This window comes from Haliotis cracherodii, unplaced genomic scaffold (genome assembly GCF_022045235.1).
Source record: "Haliotis cracherodii isolate W230 unplaced genomic scaffold, xgHalCrac1.p SCAF_4, whole genome shotgun sequence".
In the NCBI taxonomy this organism is placed as follows: domain Eukaryota; kingdom Metazoa; phylum Mollusca; class Gastropoda; order Lepetellida; family Haliotidae; genus Haliotis; species Haliotis cracherodii.
The window spans coordinates 36,640,132-36,658,609 of record NW_027266297.1 but is presented as its reverse complement, the minus strand read 5'-3'; the positions used below and the strand labels follow the sequence as shown (position 1 = coordinate 36,658,609).

General features: G+C 37.2%; 1 protein-coding gene across 1 annotated transcript; it reads left to right on the top strand.

Annotated features, from left to right (window-relative positions):
* The first annotated feature begins 2,175 nt into the window (after positions 1 to 2,175).
* LOC139478701 (V-type proton ATPase 21 kDa proteolipid subunit c''-like) lies at positions 2,176 to 17,637 on the top strand. The gene is made up of 7 exons (XM_071261287.1): positions 2,176 to 2,344; positions 6,250 to 6,298; positions 6,569 to 6,652; positions 8,365 to 8,512; positions 11,931 to 11,988; positions 12,541 to 12,731; positions 14,687 to 17,637. The coding sequence occupies exons 1-7, from the start codon at positions 2,242 to 2,244 to the stop codon at positions 14,717 to 14,719; spliced, it is 666 nt and encodes a 221-aa protein (XP_071117388.1). The 5' UTR covers positions 2,176 to 2,241; the 3' UTR covers positions 14,720 to 17,637.
* The last annotated feature ends 841 nt before the right edge of the window (positions 17,638 to 18,478 follow it).

Genomic DNA, 18,478 nt, shown 5'->3' with positions numbered 1-18,478 from the left:
GCAGTCAGTAGAGGCTGTAGTAACAGCAGGACAGGAACCTGCATCAGATCACTCTGGCAGTCAGTAGGGGCTGTAGTAACAGCAGAACAGGAACCTGCATCAGAACAGTCTGGCAGTCATTAGAGGCTGTAGTAACAGCAGGACAGGAACCTACATCAGATCTGTCTGGCAGTCAATAGAGGCTGTAGTAACAGCAGGACGGTAGCCTGCATCAGATTTGTCTGGTAGTCAGTGGAGGCTGTAGTAACAGCGGGACAGGAACCTACATCAGATCAGTCTGGCAGTCAATAGAGGCTGTAGTAACAGCAGGGTGTTAGCCTGCATCAAGTCAGTCTGGCAGTCAGTAGAGGCTGTAGGCAGTAGTAACAGCAGGACAGGAGCCTGCATCAGATCAGTCTGGCAGTCAATAGAGGCCAAGAAACGTGGGCAATAGTCACATCGATTGGATGTAGTCTCGTTTAATGAGATGTTGTCAGATTCTATATATCGTCCGTTGAACCAGTGTGTTGGGACGCCATGTCGAAAGGAAAAATGATTCAGCACCCCATTTCCCCACCCACCGCAACAAGGACCGTCTTATGCTGCAGTTGATCTCTAAGCTGCAAAGACCAAGGATAAAGGGGTGATATACTTCAGCTGTCTACCGAATAAAAAGTCAGGCTGGTCCGGCCCATGACAATCAATTGGAGACGTACAGAATTCGGAGATCAGCGTCACCAGATTGGCCCATGAGCCATCGCTTTCTGGGCATAGGGCTCTAAGTAAGTTTATGGATAGAAATTTAGAATGAATTTACTTTTCAAATGCCAAATATTGTATGCACAGGGCATGACATGACCAGCCCATTTACAGAATCAGGCCCACTGTACCACCCGTCTTGGCAAAGTTAGGGTCGAAGTGGTGTGTTGGACCACCGGCTACGGCACCCTCGACCACCAGATTCCCTTCGACTGCCGACACGTGGACGCAACCCACGGCAAACAGGCTGCTAAATTTGGTGAAAATTTGTGAAAATATCAGTAGAAATAATAAAATAGTCAAAAACGCTGCATCCAGAATGTGATCCGGAAGTCAAATTGCCTGTGGTATCTTATTTAAATCTTCCATTAACTATATAGATGCCAAGTATCTTACGCATATCTAATAAATTGAAGCCACAGTTTAGTTTAGTTTGGATAATCGAGTTTGCATGGGCTACTTCATCCACATTGTTCTTATCAGCATACCCGTTGGACGCTATGCTATGTTAACGTGAAAACATGTTTCAAGACTTGTCTTGTTTTGCTAGTTAATGTGCAGGACACGGGTGGCCAAGTCGTCTAAGGCGCCACGATTCGATGTGCAGAGTTGCGTCACTTGGGCATGCCAGAAACCTATGATTGTGGGTTCGAATCCCGGTTCGCCCCGATCATGTTTCCAGGTTTGTCAGCACCATCCCCGTGCTTGGGGGTTTCACTGAAGTGGTAAACGTCTGAGACCTGCATCACTTCGAGCTTTCCTCCCACATTAAGCTGACACGCCGCGATATAACTGGAATATTGTTAAAAGCGGCGTTTAACCCAATTCACTCACTCTCTATATTTCTTTTATAATCATATATGATTAAGGGTCACAGTGCAAAAACGATTTTTATGAACTCGATTATTTCTAACCCTGAAGGTAATAATAGAAGTTATTTTTTATTTCCTTTGATACAGTAGCTTAACATAAAGGATTTTAAACGTTCTTAAGATAAAGAATTGTGCAAAGACGTAGATAGATGTTTGTACGTCTTTGAACTGTGCAGTTGTAATAATATTTCAGTATTTGGTCCATTACATTAACTATCAAACCCAAAGGTAATACATTACGATATTTTCACAAAGAAATGCACTGTCGGAATTTAGCGGAATATTAATTTAGACGAAAACTAGGATTTTACGCCGCTTTTAGCAATTTTGCATAGGTAATGAGATGTACATGCAAGAATACAATGTTGTCCTAACTATTAAATTGGCAGTAACATTTTGCTATCTTTTAGATAATCATTTCAATGCTGGTTGGTGGCAGAGTTTTCTAATTTGAACAAATATCAATGACGAAAAAAGAATTACCTTAAAATCGCCTGTTATGTATTTTTTAGTGATCAACAACAATACGCGTTGTCTCCCTTTAGTGGTCTCGTGATTTCGCGTATGTAACCGAGAGGTGATCATATGAGACTGGTCTTGTTGAATGACACAAAAATAATTGTCTGAAAAGATGGAATCAGCCGTTAAAGCACCCCCGAAAGCCATGGGTTTCTCGGCTAAGGTTGTATACGACAGCCTTGTGTGGATATTGATAGCCATTTTGATAATTTTAGGTAAGTATGCGATGTATATGAGCCGGGGGTCGTGTCCTTCAGTTTGTCATTAGCATGACGTGAAACCACACATCTGTGTCCAGGATATGACTGTTTACAGACATTAACCTATAACGCACATGATATGTTTTGATTCAGATACATTGAAATAAATGACCATAACCTTTCATACAAGTTTAAATGATCTAGATCTGTTCATGTCCAGTAATCTGCTATATAATGGATGGGTCAGAATTGAAAATATGGGAAGCCGGTGAAGGAAGTACTCACATTAGATTCAATCCCTCCCTTCTAAAACCAAACCTGCTAAGCCATTTCTTGTCTTTACTCTTTAAAATGTAAGTGATAACACGACCGACTGAAAGTATGCTTATATGGTCTATATGTGATGTAAGTTGTTATAACCTAGTTATGGACATGTTAAGGTAGGGGGTTGACATCACATTGGACAATCTGAAGACAAAAATGGACAACCAGAACCAAAGGCATAACGAAGATTATTAATTATTTTCGTACATCATCACACATCGTCCTAGTCATAGCCCTACTGTTCGAGTTTGTTAGATAAGCGCTTGCAGGCCAGTCGTAAGACCTGACAGGATATTTTGCCAGTATTCAAACTTTGTTTGCATGGTTTGTGGTGATGTGAACATGGTGAAAATTTGTATTTACATTTTTTGTAAATTATTTCTTATACATCATGATGTAAAGACTTGTTATCTCGTATAACATGTACTTCATCATCTGGTTTTGTTTGTCAGATAATCATGATTGACTGGATAATATATAAATTAACATGTCCTGTCACTAACATGCTTAAGGTGTAACAATTTAATACATCATGTAAGTAATCGTAGTACTGAAAACAATTAAGATCATGTAATGTAATGGTAAGATTTCTTCCAGTTCATAAATATTTTGTGTAATTGTTAAAATGACACTTTGAGACAAACAGCTAAATAGTTGTACTTGTAAGTACCATTATAATAATTTTCTTATGGTTTTGTCATGTTCAAGAATATGCCATATTGATCAAAATTCAGTATTATACGCTGTGGACTGAAGGTTAGAGAATGATAGGTAGTTCCGAAGGCTAATATAAGTTTACTGATAAATGTTCATGAGTGCAGATATAAACACAGTTTTGTAATGGTGGTGATGACCCAGATATTGATGAATTCCACTGTAGCTATGTTGGGCATTGCATTCAAGCTCAGCATGATCAGCAGTAGCAGGAAGATTCTGTTCTCACCTGCTGATTTTGTGAGGTCCAACAATGCTAAATAATTTCTTCTACTTGTACTTTTTTGTATCCTTCATGGCAGTGTCATCTCCAGTTGTCATCTGATTGTAATCTTTAACAATATAACATGATGTTGAATATTCCCTATGATCATGATGATAATTAAATCAATGTTAGGGAATGATATGTAATTATCATTATGTATGAGAGCTGTGATCAAGGTATACAACTGTTAATATCAATCACTGGTTTGTCTGGTCAACTCAGTTATTTGTAGATTGTACAAAATGACCATGTAACTGCATATGGCTGGAATATTGCTGAATATGACATTATCATTGATTAAACAACAAACAAATCAGTGATAATATGATCATACTTCCTTTTGGTTGGGGAACAACAGAGCTCCAGATCAATTTTTGAGCAATTGAGTTTTCACTCTAGGGTTTCTATTTTAATTGGGTTGTTACATTTTTCACTGGGTAACCAATATTCTTTTCACTCATCTATTCATCACTATTGTTTTTTTTCCAAAAAGAGTGAACATTTTAAGATTTATAAAAAATGAAATAGTGTTTTAGATGTATATAACTGTTCTAAATATATAGGCTTGACTCGGAAAGTAACTTATTTCGTAATTGTGTTTCGGAAATTAGCTCCTTTGTACGCATGCTGAAAAAGCTTCAATGGGTTTTTACATGTGCTGTTTTTATACATTTGAGTTTTTCATTTAATGCATGTGTTTCTGTACGCAAGTTAATTGAAAGTAATTGGGTTCTGAATGTTTTTTAGGGGTATTTTACGCAAATACGCTACTTATCTGCAGCTCTGGAACAATTATTTTTTACAGCTCTATCATGTATCCAACAAACTATTTATTTACTGAGCACCATGATCATGATCATACATTCTGTTCATTTTCACTATTGACAAAAAGGTGATTTTTGGGTATTTTTCCACACTTGTCTTTTCCCCATTGCTAACAAAGTATTCATTAGAAGTATTTCTAACTTTACAAATAGAATACTGCATGCACTAAGCATTCAGCATATGTATGCAATATGATACTCAGGTAGTCATATGAGTAAACTCTGATGACCCCAGGACACCACATATTTTCGGAACACTTATGTTAAAGTAGTCACGTTATTTGTTGTGAACATGATGAACTGAAGTAGAAACCATGAACTACAAGTCCAACATAATTATTTTCATGATATTGGAGGAATACGATAATGGAAGATCTCAGATAAGTGGAACATATGATATACATGATGTTGAACAAGTGAAATTCTGCATGAATTCTGTTGAACTAAGTATCATGGGTTTGATATAGGCAAGCTCCAGTTGAATAATCTATCCATGGTATATGATCTTGGTGCCAGGCCATGCACTCATAGTGGTGTTGACTTGACCATGTTATCCATGTGTTTACTGCTGTTGCCAATAACCAAAGATAACCTGATAAACTGAGTTTATGAGTATTGGAAGAAATTGAGCATGTTGAGGGCAGTGGCAACCAGGAACACTGTCGTGTCTCGTAAATCATGTCATTCATGTATCTGTCCAAATAAGTTTGCCTGAGGACAATCCTACTTGCAATGACTGGGAAGATAGATGATCACTGGGTAACAAGCATGTTGATTATGAGCTGTGCATGCTGCACTGGCACCTCACAGGAACATGATCACAGATTATTAATCTGTTGATCATAATTCAACTTAAAAGGATCACTGTGGATTTGCAGTTTAAGTTAACTGTGAAGGATTAAGCATATTAAATGCTTATGAATATATGCTTAGGTCAGTCGGCATGATAAGTTTATGTTCGAGGACAAGATCGTGATGTCTACAATGTCTACGGGGTAAACATTAAAATGGTTTGTTAGTCCGACACAATTAGACACTAGGGGTTTGAAGACTCATGTTCAAAACATGGATGATATTCATTCAGACATAGAACTGTAGCACCAATAATGAATGACATCTATTTTAACATGTTAAAGAACTCTGTGCTTAACAGTAGGCGTGGTGCAAACAGTGTGTGAGATGTGTTCCCTCAGTCTTTTGCATGTTTTTGGAGTCATGCTGGCAATTTGGGTCAGGAAATACTTTTCCTGATGCAAGAATTCTTAAAGGACCAAATTGAGCATGTTTATCAATCACATATATCATGATATATGTTTCTTACTTGTGTTAACATGCTTAAGGTATCAGTGTTTGTGACATGAGCCATTTGAGATGGTTTTGAGATCTGTTCTGCATCCTAGGGCTTGGACGGGTCTAAAGTTAGTACCGAGGTACCTGACCCCCTATTACCTGACCCTACCCAGGTATCTGACCCCCTATTACCTGACCCTACCCAGGTACCCACTGTAGGTCTCGAGTTAGGTGCAAAATGTCTCCTTTGGAGTTTTACCAGAGCCCTGACAGAAATTATTCAGATACATGTTTAAAGAAACAACTGCGAGCATTACTTATTATTAATTAAGCATGTTAAATGGCAAATATTGGGCATTGTTTGGAGAGACAGTATAATTCTCAAACTTGGTAAACATCATGATCTCGGCTATCAACATTTGTAATTTGATGATGTGATATTGTCTGCACGTTTCACCATGTATGTGATATAAATGAGTTACAAGTGGATGTTTTCTTTGCAGGCTTATACTACAACTTGACTGGCAAGGGGCAGAGGTTTGACATTGGATGGTACGTAGGATGATCCATGGGGCATGACAGGCTTCTTGTTCATTTAAATCAAGTCTAAAGAATGATGACCGTGAGATCTCTAACCATTTCTAACTATACAAGGTAGTAATGCTGGATAAGTATTGCAAATGTAAAAACTATTTAGATTTTATTAAATTGATATGCAAAACTTGATAGTCACATGGTCAACATGTTTTGGAAAAGTGGGGAAAATATAACTTTTATCACCCGATACTGTTGTCTTCTAACATGTGTGATTATGTGTTGTAGGTTTCTCCAGTCAACGTCTCCCTACATGTGGGCTCTGATCGGAACAGGCTTTGCTATCTCCCTTTCTGTAGTGGGAGCCGCTTGGTGAGTTGCCGTTGAGGTGTCAACACTGATCATTGTTTGTTTGTTGTTTAATGCTGCAATCAGCAATATTCCAGCTGTATAACTGTGCTCTGTAAATAATCCTGACAAACCAGTGATTGAAATTAGCACTGATCTTCACAAATGGGATATGATGACACACATCAACTGAGTCAGCGAGTATGACCACCCGATCCAGTTAGTTGGCCCCTATTATGATAAGCATGAGTTGCTGAGTGAGTGAATGAATATCGCTTAACACAGCTTCAGCAATCTTGCAGCCATTTGCTGTGAGCATGGGTTGCTGAAGATCAATACTAACCCGGACTAACATTAATCATTGTTCTGATTGGTTTGTTGCGTCTACTTTATCATTTAACCCATCCAAAAACATGTAAAATGGGGTATAAAGTATATATTATATATCATTATTATATATTTTCTTTGTAACAAAGGATACTTAAAATTTGATTTTAAATGTGTGACCATGTTGAAGCAATAACTGGTTTGTGTATAGTCAACGCAACAAGTTTAATCTTCTGTCACCAAACAAGGAAAAACTATGGTGCCATTATACGTGACAAGAAAGAAAGGTTTAGGGATGGGGGCACAAGATGGGTTGGCATGAAAAACGGAAACACACAAATATGTGGGGGCTATTCAGGATTCCAAGGCAGAATAGACCCCATTACTTTATTCTTGTCTTAGGCATTAAGGAATCAGAATGTGGAATTGGTAGTTATTCATCATGACGGGGATGTTAGTGTGTCATTGTACTTAACACTGTCGACCACTGATCACGCTAACCACTGACTTCCCTGGTCAACAAGTCTTGATTGTTAACCATGTCAACAGGTCACTGTGATCATGGTGATTCAATTGGAACACATGTGACTGTGATGTGAAAAACACACTCCTTGTATTGTGATAATGGCTGCAGAGCGTTTTGTATTGGATAGGTTACCATCTTGGATGGACATAACTCTCTAACGTTGCCTGGCTTAATGTTTTTCAAGGTACCAAAAGAGTAAACATTTTACTTTTAGATGAATGTCACTCAATCAATCACAGGTTTGTGATGTTTTCTTCATTGGTGTTTACCAGGGTGATATGGACCCATGAGTATTCGGGGTAGAACAGGTCTTCAGCAGCCCATGTTTGCCGTAAAAGGCGCATATGCTTGTCATAAGAGGCAACGAATGGGATTGGGTGGTCAGCTCGCTGACTTGGTTGATGCATGTCATTTATCCCAATTGCGTGAATCGATGCTCATGATGTCATTGTTGTCAATCACTGAATTGTTTGGTCCAGACTGTATTATTTACAGCAGTCATATAGCTGGAATATTGGTGGGAGTGGTGTTAAACAACAAACAAACAAATCCAGGGTGATATGGCTATTATAATCTGATATAGTCTTATGTCAATCAGTGTTCAAATTAAAGCATGAAAGTCAATGAGGTCTTGTCATGACTCTAACATGTCTAATGTCTAAAGCTATAGATTCAGTATGTTTAGAGGATCCTATATTCAATTCCCATAGTAGAAAACTTGAGGACCCCAGAGCCCATTTTATTACAAACTTTTATTTACATGTCTGTTTTAAGTATTTGTAGCCGTTGCTTCATTGAAACAGTTTGCAACTATGATTTAATATTGTGGATGATAAGATGATTTGTCACACTCTGTTCCTAATGGTGTGTTTGTTGCATGTAGGGGCATCTACACAACTGGAGCCAGCATCGCCGGCGGTGGTGTGAAGGCACCTAGAATCAAGACCAAGAACCTGATCAGCATTATTTTCTGTGAGGCCGTCGCCATCTACGGCATCATCATGGCCATTGTCATCAGCACCAACTTAGTGGTATGTAGTTCAGGTGTATCAAGGAAGAGCACGGTAGTGGTGACTGTTATAACACTGATGCTCTGTTTTATAATACTGGCACTCTCTGTTTTATAATACTGGTACTCTCAGTTTTATGATACTGGCACTCTCAGTTTTATAATACTGGTACTCTCGGTTTTATAATACTGTCACTCACGGTTTTATAATACTGGTACTCTCTGTTATATATTACTGGTACTATCGGTTTTATAATACTGTCACTCTTGGTTTTATAATACTGGTACTCTCGGTTTTATAATACTGTCACTTTCGGTTTTAGAGTGTAACGTTGTTGTCATACACCAATAGTTGATAGCAGGGGTCCGGAAAATTTAAAATCCCAATCGGATATTTGCATTTAGGCCACGCCCCCTTCAAATAGCGTATTTTAGTATGACTTTTCACACTCATTACAAGTTGTTACGTATTCATAATATGATGAATTATGAATTGTTTCAATTTAAATTGTTTAATTCACAGGACAATTAATAACAAATAATATCATTTTAGATATACATGGAAAACATACGTTTGTTTCTGTTATAATAACGATCTGTTAACGTAGTGAACAGTCTAATTAATATTCATGAGTTATATTCATGAGTCTGCTCAAGTGTACGCGTTGTAACATTTGGATCAAGACTATTATCCCATATTTGGTTATCACGTGACCTTACGGGAAAAGGTTTTTTTTAAAACTAAAGATAATTTAAAAACAAGACAGATAATATAATCACAAATACTAAAATATCGTTGATAGCAATAGTTATTTGAATACCTTTTTCATATGTACTTAATTATTGACCATAAAAATTTGATATCGGTCGTCACAGAAAGCAAAATGGCGGTCAATCAAGATTCAATATACGACTAGCTACTGAAAACAATAAAATCGGCAAATCCTCAATGTATGTAAACCAAGTGAAAGTCGTTAGCCACGACTTACAAAATGATCGTCCAGACTTAACGGTTTGGCAGATCCGCTCGACTGATCTGCATCTGTCGACTGGCTGTCGTCACGCTTTTGCTTCTTGTCTGAGGTTACGTATCGCAGCATTGTGAGGATAATGAGGTACATCGATGATGCAAGGTATTTGTACAGTTGTAAACACCTTTCTCTCAAATTAACAAGATTTGCTCAGTAATTAATCCTTGATTAATCAGTGTCAACTCAGTTTATTGCCTTTTACAGTGATTGACCGATTGGACTATCATGAAAGTACGATGTATTTACAGCAATCAAAACAAACAAAGCTTGTCAGTGTAGATAATCTTCATTATGTTACAACTGCAGACAGAAACTGCTCAGTCCTAACTGTTGATCATGTCCGGTCAAAATTTAAGAATTTCTGGACAGAACAATTTAAATGTCCGGTAAGCAATATTTTAAACCGGACATTTGAGATTCCCAATCGGACATGTCCGGCGCATATGATGGTTTCCGGACCCCTGGTTGATAGTCAGTTGCTTGTTGTCTATTTTGCAAGACCTGCTCATGATATGAAAAACATAAACCAGATTATTCTAAATTTGCAATGAAAGATAACCATAAAGTAAACATCATTTTAACATGCTGAACTTTTAAGTGTATAATTTATCTCGAGTATCATGTGTCTATCAATATCATCATTCAGTGTTTGAAAATAACCATTGAACTCCAGGAGACCTTGTCATAAAGCTTATGTTAATGGTTGAACATTTAGATTCAGATGCTAATAACGGGATTGGGTGGTCAGGCTCACTGACTTGGGTATCGTAAACCAGTTGCACGGATGTATGCTCATGATGTCAATCACTGGATTGTCTGGTCCAGAATCGATTATTTACAGACCGCCGTCATATAGCTGGAATATTGCTGAGTGCGGTGTTAAACAACAAAGATGCTAAAGAAGTACACCTCGAGGACCCCAGTGATCCCCTTAACTTTAAACACTGCATTACTGTGGCCATGTTTGTATTGCAGTTTGTTTCATCACAGGACTTCTTAGCGAAATTCAAGGATCAAATCACCCTCAGTCCTCAAAGTGTGGTGGGGCGGTCGGGTAGCCTAAATGTTAAAGCGTGCGCTCGCACACCAAAGACCCGGGTTCGATTCCCGACATGGGTACAATGTGTGAAGCCCATTTCTGGTGTCCCCTGCCGTGATATTGCTGGAATATTGCTAAAAGCGGCGTAAAACCATACCCACTCACTCACTCAAAGTGTGGTTTGGTCCATGAATGTGCTTGAATTTCACTAAACGTACTGTATTTTCAAAGGCCATAGGAAGTTGATTACCAAAACCAGATTTTTGTGTTATTTTCTATATCATTCTTGTGGTACCAGTCACTGAAAGTGAGCTCTCCTCTCACACATATGCATTGCCACTATTTTGTATACAGTACATTCCTCCATCTGCCATGAATACAGTCTATTAGATAGCCACGCCATTAATAGCAAAGTACAATGAAGCATGGTATATTTCATGATAAAACATTATCCTTATCATGACATCATTCCTGGAGATTTGAATGTGCATTAGCAACTTGATGTCATATATTGGACGTTATTTTTGAGAGGGAAGTGTATAGTAAGTTGTTCCCCAAAGATGCAGCTGGGCTAAGCTAATAAATGCAATGGCCAAACGATCGCATCCAAAAGTGGGAGAGATATGACAATCGGTATTAGGAGAACGGACACACGAAAATATGAATTTCTGAGGTTGGATTCTTTTCAGGGAGTTATGTTTGAAGGAGACTGCATAATGTTGATATCTCATAATGCTGGTGCTCATTGTTTGTCGTTCAATAAAACAACTCCCACTCATCGATATTTTCTAAAATACTTTTGCACAATATGCGCTGTAGTGGTGACGTGTGTGTACTTCTGGTCAGCTGAGGAAATGAAGCCGTGTGAAAAGAACGTCCCGGGCAAATGGGTAAATGGATTTGATGAAAGGAGAATTTTCATGTTTATGTGCATTTGGGCAAGAAGGAAATTTTGGCATTTGAACACCGCTGGTTATATATAAACCACACTGCAAAGCAGCTGTATGTATTCACGAATGATGGAGGAAAGCATTGTTCACGTGTCATGGTCAGAAGAACTACATTCGTAACTCCAAAACCCAGGACTGGTGTCTCAGAGTTTGGGAATGTTTGAATGTAGAACCAGTAAACATGGTACAAGTACTTCATTTAACCATGTTAACATGCTCAACAAGTTTCTTTCACATCAGTTATGGTGTTGTTGAGAAGTTACCTCCCTTTTCAACACACTCCCTATCATGCTGTGAATGTTTTAATGGCTTGACTGTGGAAAAAAAGTCGGAACAATTATGTGTTTGGTGGTTAAAGGTTGCCTATTATCTTTGTAAGATGAAGACGAAAGATGCTGATTTGTTTCTTTCATTTTTCAGTATTTTGACATAAGCAAGATTGAAAACCAGGAGAAACTCTACCAAAATTATGCTGCAGGTAGGGATTATTAATATCTATTAGTTCTCTGTGGATTAAAGCTGTATGTACGATCTCAGTAACAAGGCTTATGTTTGTCAAAATGTAACTGTCCTTGAGTCAAGGCTAATTTAACTGCTAATGGTGTGATGCCCAAAGCAGTTGCAGCTTCAGGCTTGAGTTACTACAGAGTTATTTCCCTTTGACTGCAGGCAGTTTAGTGTGTGTAGGCTCAAAGAATCTCAACATTACACATTAACCCTTTTTCATTGTATAGAATTCATACATTGTTCATCATGATATAAAACAGTGCGATAATCAGTAACTAACGTAAATATTTTGATGGATATCTATGAATGCAAAACTACCAGTGTTTGAATTTAACTTCTGCAGTACTCCCCTTAATTTCAAACTCTGCGTAATCGATGCATTCCTGTTGTCGTGTTTTAAATATTGAAGTAACTGAAACTATAAGAACTTACATAATGACTTTAAATGTGTTACAGAGTCATTGAAAAATATGTACCAACCAGATGAACTACCCACACTGATCGTGTTGCGACAATGTTTCAGGTTACATGATGTTCGGTGCTGGTCTGACCGTGGGAATCACTAACTTGGCATGTGGCGTGTGTGTTGGCATTGTTGGATCTGGTGCTGCTCTTGCAGATGCTGCCAACTCTAGTCTCTTTGTCAAAATTCTTATCATCGAAATTTTTGGCAGTGCTATTGGATTGTTTGGATTGATCGTCGCAATTTTACAGGTGAGCACATTCAGTTAGAATATTGTGAAAGCTGAGTAGAGTAAGGTATCTGCTCTTGAACACATTTCCTGTGAATTACAGTTAGTTGCATCATGAATGCAATTGAATAGTGGTTAGTTGCATTCACTGTTTCTTGGTTACTGTGAATACTGGGAGATAGTTGCATCATGAACATATTTACTGTGAATACTGGGAGATAGTTGCATCATGAACATATTTTCTGTGAATACTGGGAGATAGTTGCATCATGAACACATTTACTGTTGATACTGGTAGACAGTTGCATCATGAACATATTTACTATGAATACTGGTAGATAGTTGCATCATGAACATATTTTCTGTGAATACTGGGAGATAGTTGCATCATGAACATATTTTCTGTGAATACTGGTAGACAGTTGCATCATGTACATTTACTGTGAATACTGGAAGATAGTTGCATCATGAACATATTTTCTGTGAATACTGGTAGATAGTTACATCATGAACATATTTTCTGTGAATACTGGTAGACAGTTGCATCATGAACATATTTTCTGTGAATACTGGGAGATAGTTACATCATGAATATATTTTCTGTGAATACTGGTAGATAGTTACATCATGAACATATTTACTATGAATACTGGTAGATAGTTGCATCATGAACACATTTACTGTGAATACTGGGAGATAGTTACATCATGAACATATTTTCTGTTGATACTGGTAGACAGTTGCATCATGAACATATTTACTATGAATACTGGTAGATAGTTGCATCATGAACATATTTTCTGTGAATACTGGGAGATAGTTGCATCATGAACATATTTTCTGTGAATACTGGTAGACAGTTGCATCATGTACATTTACTGTGAATACTGGAAGATAGTTGCATCATGAACATATTTTCTGTGAATACTGGTAGATAGTTACATCATGAACATATTTTCTGTGAATACTGGTAGACAGTTGCATCATGAACATATTTTCTGTGAATACTGGGAGATAGTTACATCATGAATATATTTTCTGTGAATACTGGTAGATAGTTACATCATGAACATATCTACTGTGAATACTGGTAGATAGTTGCATCATGAACATATTTACTGTGAATACTGGTAGATAGTTACATCATGAACATATTTTCTGTGAATACTGGTAGATAGTTGCATAATGAACATATTTTCTGTGAATACTGGTAGATAGTTACATAATGAACATTTTCTGTGAATACTTGAGGATAGTTGAATCATGAACACATTTACTGTGAACAGTAGTTTGTGTATCTGATCATGATTGGTCATAGCTTTCTTGATATTTTGTCACAAGGAGGTTGTGAAATAATGTGTCAAACAGCAATTAAGGTGTCCTTATCAAAGATCTTTAGTATACCTGTTACCTGTGAGGTGGTCAAAGTAGAAAAAATACCCTTTAAATTTTCAACTTAAACTAACAAATCAATAAGCAATTGGTTAGAATAACACTACATTTTTCTTACCGTGAATATATTTGCCAATGAAAGGGTTTGATCTCTTAGATCATGCTATTACATACTCAAGTTTTAGGAATAATTTTAATCTTTGAACATGTTGAAAGATGCAGTAGACATAGCCTTAAGTTGATGTGTGTGTCCCTCGTGTTGTAGACAGTTAACCCCTGTGGATACAATGTGTGAATCACATTCTTCATGTCTATAGTGCCAAGCGACTGCTCTGTCAAGTCTACTGATGAAAGAAGCACTCAAATTGAGAGTAGAAATATTTGGAGAGCTCTACGTTTTTCACATTTTGTAGTCAAAGGGAGATAACTCACTGTTTGCAATACTCTGCCGTTAGAGATGACGATAAGATGTGCAGTGATTGTGAGAATCAGGACGAAGAGTGCCAGTAGGTTCAGCATATTTAGTTAATATTGTTAGTAAACTTGGTAAATATGACAAATATTGACACTATATATTTGTTTCAGACCTCAAAAGCCACCATGCACGCCAACGAATAGACAAGATGAGGACATACCGCTTGAAGCCATTCCAGATAGAACAAATGTACAACTCAGCTGAAACAGATCAGATATCATTGACGTCTACTTTTAAGGAACCTGTGAATTTCCTCACAATTTCATGATAATAGAGTGCTTGTAGTACAATCAATAGCATAGACATGTGCTCAGCATACATTGTACATTACATATCATAAGATAACCAAGATGATATATTGGTGGGCTGGTTTCTAAGTATGTATCACAACATGAAGCCTTGTTAGCGTGGGTGATCCAGCTTTCATCAATCCTGCCCAGAAGGTTTTTGTGTAACTAATCATGTGGAAGTTGGGTGTCCTGATTACACAGGTTCCACTGTAATAACTCACATCTCAAATGGAAAGTATGGTTGAACTGTGAAATAGGAAGATAAGGGGTGATGTATCTGTGTTGGATACCAGTGTTAGCTAGGCACTATGGTGTACATATATATAAGCCAGCAGCCAAACAATATTGCCAACTATTGCTGAAAAATGTCTGGCTTTCTTATATGAGCCTGAAAACAATTCTGTAACTTAGGAAAATAAACTTAATTGAATATGCACATTTATAGCTAAAATGGATAGAATTATCATTAAACCTCTCGCATGTTAAAACCCCCCGCAATCAGGGGGCCATTGTATCTTGATAATGCCCTCATATTGCTTATTGACGGGCCATTATCACTTCCGTTGTAGGGTAGGGATAGTGACATCACGTTTAATAGTGACGTCATCTGGTTTGTTCTATGAAGTTTCCATATTTGTAAAAGTGGGTCTGTGACATTCAGTGTTGATTACAGTAAATGTTTCAAAACCGATATTGTTGTTTCTTTTTATTTGATGACAAATTCCATTCATTTTAGCTATATTAACGGTAACAGTCTTTTTCAGGGCAATATCATTTGCAGAAGCCCTCAGTCTTTTCAACTGCCCTCCATCGTTGGGCAGTTAATGGAAGACCTCAGGATACTGCAAATTATAATGCCCTGAAAAAAAGTGTTACCCTTATAATATGTTACATTGATTCTGGGGCATGTTTGTTATAATTATTGGAGCTGTTCAGATATTTATTCCACATTAAGAATATTATCTACAGCATTGTGGATAAGGTTACAGTAAACCAAGTTTTAGGGTTTCAATATATGATTTTGTACTAGGAAGCTATATACTACAACCTAGATGAGATGTGTGCCCACTGTCTGATGGGCAGGTGTTAGGATCTGTGAGTAGTGTATATGATATGATGTCCTCTGTTGATGTATATACTGGATATTTTGTGTATAGTTCTTATATTTGTTTTTCATAGTTACAACATGTACAACACATGTATATATTCATCATCTTGACTAGTCATTGTCAGATGAAATCGACTGGAAAAACATTTCCAGGCCAGACCAAATTCCTGTCTTGTTTGACAGATCAGCTTTTCCCAAACTTTTCTTGATGCTCTAAATTAATTGTTCAAATGAAAGTAAGTCTTTTTTTTACCTTAGAATTATTAGAATGAAAGGTTGTTAACATACATATGATACAGAATCTCTTGGACAAGTATTTCAATATTTTCAAAATTATTTTTGGAATTTAAATTTTTGTTAAGTTTTCTTTATTCATTGACTGCATAACAAAACTTACTCATTTAAAAACCTTTTATTGCACCTGGCTTCTTTATATTTGGGACTACAAAAATATGTGAAACAAGAAAATGAATTGGTCTTGTCTTAATAAGAAAATCAAAATATGAGTTTGTCATTGGAATTTAGGATGATTGTATGTTCTGATTTGGTGAAGAATGTTTTGTCAACGCTCATGATGTGTAGAGGATGAAATCGTAGATTTTACCTTCTGTGTTGTGAGGTAGGCCCAGTATGTGGAGTTTTATGTTTTGATGAGAATGTCTCAGTTCACACATTCCAGTGAGATTCACTCCTCTGATCTACAGATGCGGATACTACAACAAATAGAAGCTAAATCTATTTAAGGCTGTGACACCTCCTTTACACATCCTGAGTATCAGTGTGCACAACATTAATGATTCTAACATTAACATGATGGAGGTAGCACTTGTGTTGGGTTTAGTTTCAAAGAGATCTATGTATGTATTGCTTCATCTGTATATTCTTGCTCTTGTATGACAGGTAACCATGGTGACCTGGTACATTGTTCACCCTTGTCAAGAATGTCAATCAGCATAATCTGTACCTTAAAGATTCCCTTCTTTTAGTCCCGGTTTTTGAAAGAACAAAAAGTAAACCTTTTTTGCTATTACTATTGTTCATTTTGCCACTTATTTTATAGTTTTATGGTTAAGGAGCAATATGTAATAGAATTATCATACCCTGTAGTTAGCTTTTGAGCTTTGAATTCATGAAAGAAATTTATATTTGGCCTTTGGGAAGAATTATTGTTTTGGTTTGTCAATAAACTCTGTTTACCCTCCATCTTCAATTGGTTCAGAAATTGGAAATCCATAAATGTAAGTGTGTTTGTGTTTGTTGCAACATGTGTCTCATGTGTCAGATAGGCAGAATCTGCTGGTTGCACCATGTGATGGTGATGTGACACAAAACAGCTCACTCAATATTTAGGCATTGTTTCATTTTTTATCTAAGATATCCTTTGATCATGATGGTCACCATTTCGATGTTTTTTCCATTATTCTACGCAATATTTGATCTTAATTCCCTTGTCAGTATTTGTAATGTTCTATCTTATTCATAATTAATATCATTTGTTTTATTGTGAATTAAATGGAAGTTCTCCCTATTGATCATATTGTGAGTCAGTGGGGGTGTCTGTTTAACCTAGATGTATTTGTTTATGTAGGGTGATACACAGGACCTCTAGCTGCGATATACTGTCATTGATCGGAAGGATGTAATAAAGTCTTATGTGGTCAAACTGTCAATGTTATTTCATTTACCTGTATTGGCTGCACACAGGTGGAGGACTGCTCATCAGGTGAGTAGGTGGTTTGTTAGTCACCCTCTATATAATCGAGACAAACCAGTGAAAATGTTGACAATGATCCACATCAACAGGGCACACATTTGTCACTAGTCGCACCACCTAATTCATTAATGTTGACCTACGACAAGCATATATTACTGGGGACCTGTAGACCCACGGGCGCTCATATTAATCATGATGTTACTATTGTGTATGAGAAGCGCTCGTAAATGTTCGTAATAATATACTTGTCATGTGCACATAACAACCCTACTCATTGTGCAGAGTTGCGTCCCTTAGTTGGGCTAGCAACTTACAATCGAGGGTTCGAATTCTAGATTGGCCCTGATAATGGTTCTTGGTGTGTAAGCACCATACCGGTATTAGTTGGTTGCACTAACGTGGTGAACATCAGTTGCATCACTTGTTCCTTTGCTCCATCATCAAGCTGTAACATAACTCAAATATTGTTCAAAGCGGCGCTAAACCCAACTCACTGTTTTGTCCCATGGATACCCTAAATATCATGACTATTATGACTTCTGGTTCGTGCAATAGGACTACAGCTAATAGCTGCCAGTTTCTAACTCTGTTGTGTTGATGTTGCAGCGTTGAATAACATTCAGCGTCTCCGTCCTGGATCGATACTCTCGTATGCTATCAACCAACGTTTTGATAATATTGTGTGAAACATGACTATCAATAATAACTTTAAATTTTAGACAAAGAATCTTTCATTTACAAGTTTAAAGTTGACAGAAGTTCTTGCTTTTATCCATGTACAGATCCGTTT